Raw genomic sequence first — 7,638 nt, forward strand, 5'->3', positions numbered from 1 at the left:
CACCCAAGGCAGAGAAACACAGAGCGCCATGGGCAGCAGGGGGCTGTGGGGGAGGCCTGCTAGGTGGGGTCAGGGGAGAGGAGACAGGTGCACAGTGGATAGGGCAGGAACAGCAGGTGGAAGGCAGTGCCAAGGGCCTGTCTCATGTCCCACTTGGGCTGTGTGGGCAGTGACACCTTGAGTTCCCAGGCAGCTCCATCTTGTCGCCATCCCAACAGAGCGTGTTCGAGACAGTGCACTTCTGCTGGGGGCTTCAGTCCCCATTACCTCACCAGGAAGCGACCCAACATCTAGGGAGCAGGGCTGTGGCCCTGCCAGTACAGGACAGACCCCGCAGCATGGAATAGGTGGGTCCTGGGTCTCACCTGTACCACGGCACCTCCTGGAGCAGGGGCTGCAGGGGCGTGCCTCATCCCCCCCTCCTCAAGGGAGCTGCTGCCCATGTGGGTGGTGCGAGCTCATTCTCCCAGCAGCCAAGTTCTGCATAGAACTGAGCTGGGAAGGAGCATGTGCAGTCATGCCTGCAGACACAGCACCGCGTCCTGGGCTGTGCACTCCGGGCTCCCTCACCCTGCTCCCCTCTCTCCTTGGGCCAGGCTCTTTATACAGAGTTCCCGTGGCCCAGGCCTCAGCCCCAGCCTGCTGCCCACTGCCCTGTGTGCTTGGATCCTCGCTCATTCTGTGCACTTTGGAGGACTAAGACATGGGGAGGAGGTGCACGCCTGTCAGAGTGCTGGGAGTTCCTGTGGTCCAGGACAGCCACACTGCCCATCCCTTGTCCCAGTGTTTATGGAGGGTGTGTCTTACAGGTGAACCAAACTCCAACTTTGGTGAAAAAACAAAGTCCTGTATATAATCCTCCACCAGTCCAGGGGAACAAAGGAAAGCAGTTAGCGCCTTGTTCCTCCTTCCTGGTCTCCAGGAGAGAGGCTAACCTCTGGCCCCTCCTGCTGTTCCAAGATGGACCCTTGTTGCTGTGACTTTGGGGCAGTTGCTTAGCTGGTCCCTGTCAAGCCAGCGCTTCAGGTCTGGATGAGACGCCACGTTCTTTCTTCCTGAGAGAGTCAAGCATCTGAAGTGTAATTCAATGTTTGGGGCAGTTGATGAGTCAAAAGTACTAAGGAGCTGCCAGGCTCACACCTGTAATCCCAATAACTCAGGAGGCTGAGGCAGGAGGATCTCGAGTTCAAAGCCCCGCCTCAGCAAAAAGTGAGGCACTAAGGAACTCAGTGAGACCCTGTCTCTAAATAAAATACAAAAATAGGACTGGGGCTGTGGCTCAGTGGTCGAATACCCCCAAGTTCAGTTCCCAGTACAAAAAAAAAAAGTATGAACAAAACTGGACTTTAGACTTCACTTTTGTTAGTTTTTGTGGTGCTGGGGATGGAACCCAGTACCTTACACATGCTAGGCAAGTCCTTTACCCTTGAGCTACATCCCTGACCCTTTTTATTTTTTTGTTTTGGGACAGTCTCCCTGTGTTGCCCATTCTTGCCTGGAATTTGCAGTCTCCTGCCTCAGCCTCCTAAGTAGCCAGGGCTGCAGGTGTGCAAGGGTTGGTTTGGATTTGCTGTAAGTCATATTTTGCGGACAAACTTTGGCAGTGCTGACACCAACTACCTGTACCAGTGATGGGTGCAGTTTAGTTTGGTAGGCCAGTGCAGTGAAGGAGGACCTAATTCCTGCCCAACTGAGGTCAGCAGTGTAAGAGTGTCTCAAAAGCAGGAAGAATTGACAGTGCACACAGCTCAAGGACAGCGAGCTTGGGGCAAACAGGGCAGTATTTCCCGGAGGGCTTTTGGGCAGATTGTGGGAAGGAGAGAGCTGACATGGAGTCCTGCCCAGGTTAGACACAAGGCCAAGGAAACCAAGCCTGACCTTGGAGCCATCAGCCATCCAAGCCATCCTGCAAGGGGATGGGCTGGGCTGGGCTGGGACTCCAGAGCCATGCTGAGCAGCCTGTGCTTCTGGAGCCACGGGTCTCTGCTCCATCTAAATTCCTGACAGATTCCCCTCCCTGCCCTACAGGATCCAGAACTAGGCCCCACTCTTCCCAGTGGCAGAGCAGGATCACAGCCCCAGTCCCTCACCCCCCCAGGAGTGGTGCAGGCATCTTGTGAGTTCCACCAGGCAGGGCACCCTGCTGCTCATAAAACCCCCTCATCCTAATTCTCAGGCCGTTGGGAGGTTTCACCACCTGGCCAGGTGTTGGGAACGAGGGTGGCTAAGCACTAGGGCTTTGTGACTAATGCAGAGGGCAGAGTGGCCACAGAACATCAGCCAACAGTGCCAGAAGAGTGAGTTGCTGATAGTCATAATTTGACCCTGTCTGGCTGGGTCTTAGGGTTAAGTTTTGGGTGGTGGTCAGCACGTCTGGACCCAGGCAAGACCTCCTCCTCCTCCTCTTGTCCTCCCTTCAGCAAGGCAGAGCCCGGTATGCAGGGCCAAGACGTGGGGAGGAGGTGCACAGGCCAGTCACTGTGACCATAGAGCCACACTTGCAAACCAGTACTTTGGTGTCTGGGCCACAGGTAAAAAGCCCTGTTCTCTAAGCTGAAATGCCCTCCCGGGAGTTAGAAACCCCACAGCCTGAGGAGGACTTGCTATCCATCAGAAGATTGTTTCCTTTTTACCTGTGGATGGAAATGCAGTTGGAGTGCGTGTGAGTACACACCCACCCCCTCAGGGCACTCTAGGAGACATGGTAAGTACCAGGCTGGCCCAGAAATAGAAGAGCAGAATGAGGAGCAGACCAGACAATTGCAGCCTTCCAAGCTGCTGTTAGGAGAAGCGGTCCCACCCATGAGAAGTCTGGAATGTTCAAAAGTCAGAGAGCAGCAAAATGAGCCCAGGACTTGGAGCCAGATGTCTCACTGAGGACCCAGAGCCAGTCTTTTCTCCTCTCTGAGCTTCAGTCTCCCCGGCTGGGGGCATAGTGAAGTCCTGTGGCTGCTGCCTCAGTAAGCTCTCATGGGCTGTGACACATGGCAACTATTTTTTTTTTTAAAATACCATTTTAGAATCTATTTTGAGGGCTGGGGGTGGAGCTCAGTGGCAGAGCACTTGGTTAGCATGCACAAGGCCCTGGGTTCAGTCCCCAGCACTGCCAAAGAAAATTTTATCTTGGCTTATATAAGGAATACATGTTCACTGTAGAAAATTTGGAAAATGAAGTATAAAGAAGGAAATCACCTGTTACCCCACCACCCACAGCCGACAACTGTCGCGGGGTTTTTCCACATACTCTGTGTGGGATCTCAGGGCACGAGCTGTTTTATAACCTGCTTTCACTGGCCTCTGTCCCGGTCTGCCAACACCTCCCTGACTTCTCTACACGGGTGCCATGTCTGCCTGGGCCCCCTGGACAGCAGAGTTGCCACCCTTGTTGTTGACACAGAATGCTGACCCATTCTTCCCTGTTCTTAGTAATCGCATTTCCTATTATTTCTTTGGCCACGGTACTCAAATGTCAATGTCTACAAACATCCAGAGGGTCCCCAGGTGTGGGTAAGACTTCTGGCCTGTCGTGCTCATGCAGGACACCTCCACCACAGAACCTGTGTGGGATCACTCCAAACCAATGCCAAATTCCTGGCGTTGCAGGTGCCGGTGCTGTGGCGGCAGCCACCCCTCAGGGCCTTGATCATGATCTGAAGGAGACTTGACCATACCCACTCAGCCCTCTGGAATAGAGGAAGGAAGGGGGTGTGAGGGAGTCCCCTGGAGCGGTGGGACCAAAGCTCCCTGACAGAGGTGTGTTGGGGCTTGTCCCAAACATTAACGCAGCAAAGTTAAAAAAAGAAACAAAAGGGAGGCAAAGGAGAACTTCCAGAGAAAACACCTCCCTTGTGCCCAGGAGTGGCAGTCTCCCCAGGCCCCGCCCTGGCTTCCCAGCAAGCAGGGGCTCTGCACCTGCCCAACCAGTCAGGGAATGCAGGCTGGGCCTCCTGCTCTCACTGCCTGGGAATGGCCAAGGCCGCTGGGGGGATGGGGGCTGGAGGATCCAGCTCCTGCACCTTGTGTTCCCAGGACTCCCCGCCTGACAGCATCCGCCATGAAGTGCCAGGCCTGCCTGGCCAGGCCCCTTGGTGCTGTGCCCACCTTGGTCAGGGTGGGGTCTGCACCACCCCAGTGCTGAGGCAGCAGGAGGGCCTTTCACTCTCCACTGGGTCCCAAAGTCCAGGGTGTGGGGAAGGGTGGTTGCAGGTGGGAGGGCAGTGTGGGCGCGGCCTCCTGTGACAGGCAGCCAGGAAGCCTTCATCTCACTGCAGAGGCGCCATCCCCCCACCCCAGCCCACACCCCCACCCCTTCTGTCCTTCTGACAGTGCCACCCATTGTGGTTCACAGGTAGCCTTGTGTGGCAGGGACAGCAAGACAGGAGAGCCATATTCCTACTGTGCCAGCTTTCCACCCTCCCTGCCCACAGCTCCCCTCCAGAGGGACTATGCTCACCTGGGTTGGCTCTTGGGGCTAACTCTTGTCGCAACCCTTTTTCCCTGAGTCACCAGACAGAAGTCCACAATGTGGCCTAGCCCAGCAGTCCCCTGGCCAGAAGAAGAGAGGCAGTCTCCATCCAGGTATGGTCCAGGGACTTCCTAGCAAAAGGGCAAGCTGGGAACAGGCCTGGACTCCCAGGGAGGGTGGGGGTGCCAGCCTAGGGTCTAAAGGATGGATGCAGAGATCCCCCAGGTGTTCTCTCAGTAAAAGGGATGCCCCTCTAAGTCTAGCCCTGAGGGCCCCCCAGACACAAAGTCCATTATCTGGGCCCATGCCCCTTTCCTCCTCAGCCCAACACCACCTGAAGGGACCTCTCACTGGACACTGGTAGTGGAGATGGGTGCCAGGAAGTCCCCTGCAGTGTATATACCCCACTACTGCCCACCAACCACAAACCTGCTGGTCAGCCCAAGTTCTGGGTCTACATGCCCCTGTGCCCCAGGATGAGAGGCAGGCTTAAACCACAGTCCAGTGGGCCAGGAAAGATGGACATGGGGCTTGTGAGCCCACAAGGCTCAAGAACATGGGGTAGGGGTAGGGGTGCCCCCTGCTCCCGGGGTGTGAGGAGGCCCTGGCCAGCAGGTGGCATCACAGACTAGTCAGAAAGGAGGCACTGGAGGGGATAGGGGACAGGGGTCCCAGCCCTGGCTGCCATTGGCAGCCTCTAAGCCCCAGACCCTGACCAAGCCCTCAGGGTGTCCAACCACAAGTCACCAGAACCAGAGATTGTGAAAACATGGTTCAGGGAGATCTTGCCCTTGATAGCCCAGGGCCTTCTTGCTCCAGTGTCCTATTGCATTATGGGACCTGCCATGGAGGCCAAGGGACTGAGTGCTTACCAGGAGGGCCCTGCAGTGGAGGTGCAAGTGAAGGGCACAGAATCCAAGGGACACGGTGCTGGGAAGGGGCCAGAGAACTGGACCTGCCTGCAGGAAGGGGGCAGTCCAGCCTGAGGGGGAAGGCTGAGAGGGAAGGAAGCAGGATGGAAGTTTATTTAGGAAATGGAGTAGGTGTTGGGGGTAGAGGCAAGGAGATGCCTGGATCCCAAGACTGCTAGAAGAGATGGAACAGGGAGGGACTGGAAATGTATCAAGTTTCTGGACTCCTGCCAGTCATCATACCCCTACCCCCCTCCCAGAATGGGGCTGAGGAAAGTGCCAGGCTCCACCCCCAGGCACACATGCCCTTAGATGCTCAGTCTGAGGCTCCTGCCTGGCAGCTCCTCCCTTCTTCTCCCCCACTCCACCCCCACCCTCCCGCAGAAGCCAAGGGGAGGGCAAAGAGGGATCCAAGGAGGAGCAAGCTCCAGTCCTGCCTTCAGAAGATGAAGCAGAAAAGGCAACTGGGCCTCAGACCCCAACCACTGGCTTCCCAGGGAAACAAGAGGCAGGACTCGAGGCAGGGCAGGTCAAAACCCTAGTTTATTTCAGCATCAGCAACAGCTCAGCCATCAAAAAAATAAACTCTACCCAGGGCGACAGAAAAGTCTCTACAGAGGGGCTAAGGGCTCAGCCGCCAGGTGGTGAACATCAGGGGTGCATGGCGGGCACTGCCAGGGGCAATAAGTTAGGAAGCAGCAGGCTGGTGGTGGCGTGGGCCAGGCTTCACTTCTGGGCAGGCATGAGGTCGTCAATGGCCTGGCCCTGCTCCAGCCGCTGCTCCATCTCAATGAGCAGCTTCACTCCATCCACCACCATCTGCACCAGCTCTACCTCGGAGAAGCCCAGGCGGTCTGCATTGGACACGTCAAAAACCCCGCCCACAGCAGCCGTGTCCACACCACCTGGGGATGGGGAGACAGCCAGGTCAGCAAGGCAGAAAAAGATGTCTGCCTAGGAGGGATGGATGCCCGTGACACCTGCCCCTCACCTGTGCCCCGCTTCTGAAGCCGAAGCCGCTTGAGCACCTCAGAGAACTTCTCGTGCTTGCCCAGGTGGGGCAGCTTGATGTGCACACCTGCCCTCAGCCCTGTGCCCAGGTTGGAAGGGCAGGTAAGGATGTAGCCCAGGTGAGGGTTCCACATGAACTCGTAGTTCTTGGACTTGAAGAGAGTTTCAATCTGGAGGTGGAGAAGGAAGGGGACATGGGAGGGGAGGCCAGACAGAGAGCCCCAAGGGACCAGCGCAGGTGGGGCTGGAACCCTAGGAGACCTGGGTTTTCCGTGGGGGAGTCACATCCCAGACTGCCTCCTCCCTGACACCAAGCCCCAAGCCCCCACCCAGCATGCAGGCCCAGGGTGGAGGCAGCCAGGCCTGACCTGGGTGAGGCCAGTGCAGAAGCGAGTGAACACCTCCTTCATGTTGCCCCCCTTCTGCATGGAGATGACCCTCAGGTGGTCCTCCTCATTGATCCACACCAGGAAAGTCTTATTGTCATTGTGCCTGGGAGAAGGCACAGTCAGGCCAAGGCTGGTAGTCTCAAGACAACCAGAAAAACCTTCCTGGCGTCCTCAGACAAAAAGAACTTCAAAGTCTTTAGGTGCTCTTTCCAGCTATGCCGGGGAATGTGGGCTGCCCAGACCCCAGCCCCAACAACACTAGAGGATGGCAGGGCCACAGGACATCTCACAGAGTGTGCCCCAACCTGTCAGTCAAGTGCTGATCCCTTCTTATGAGGACAGTTCCCCACCTAAGAAGCAAGGGGCAGGGGCAGCCAGGCCAGCCCACCAGGGGTAAGCCAGCTCCACGCAGCGCCCGGCCTGCGCAGACATCGCGCAGACAGCGGGGTAGGAGCCCTGCCAAGACTCGTGTGGAGGCTTCTGCGTCACAAGCACCTGGCAGAATCCCGGCGGGGGAGAGGGTGAGAAAGAAGAAAACAAGAAGCTCTGGCTCCCAAGACGGTGGAGGAGAGACGCCAACGAGACCCGTCCCCACCCTGAAAATCTCCGGAGACTGAGGCCTCTAGCAGCCTGGGCCCTTCACACACCTGCGCGGCCAAGGTCACCTGCGCTCAGGTCTGGGGCGGCACCACAAGGACCAGGAGCTCCGCCCCTCCCTCTTCCTACTTTGCCCAGAGGGCCCCACCTCTGCGGGGGGGAGGGGAGGAGGGAGGGGAGGGAGGGGGAGGGGAGGAGGGAGGGGAGGGAGGGGGAGGGGAGGGCAAGTCCGCGAGGGGGGGCAGGGGGGCGGGGGGAGGCAAGG

General features: G+C 57.4%; 1 protein-coding gene across 1 annotated transcript in view; it reads right to left on the reverse strand.

Annotated features, from left to right (window-relative positions):
• Window positions 1-5,901: 5,901 nt before the first annotated feature.
• The window catches only part of Ckb (creatine kinase B), an 8,162-nt gene continuing 6,425 nt past the window's right edge, over window positions 5,902-7,638 (reverse strand). Inside the window, exons 5-7 of the mRNA XM_015488747.2 lie at window positions 6,756-6,948; window positions 6,368-6,557; window positions 5,902-6,281 (exon numbers count right to left, since the gene is read on the reverse strand). Coding sequence (XP_015344233.1) covers window positions 6,103-6,281; window positions 6,368-6,557; window positions 6,756-6,948 — 562 coding nt within the window. The 3' untranslated portion in view covers window positions 5,902-6,102. The remainder of the gene's footprint in view (window positions 6,282-6,367; window positions 6,558-6,755; window positions 6,949-7,638) is intronic.

The sequence above is a fragment of the Marmota marmota genome, unplaced genomic scaffold (assembly GCF_001458135.2).
Source record: "Marmota marmota marmota unplaced genomic scaffold, marMar, whole genome shotgun sequence".
Taxonomy (NCBI): Eukaryota; Metazoa; Chordata; class Mammalia; order Rodentia; family Sciuridae; genus Marmota; species Marmota marmota.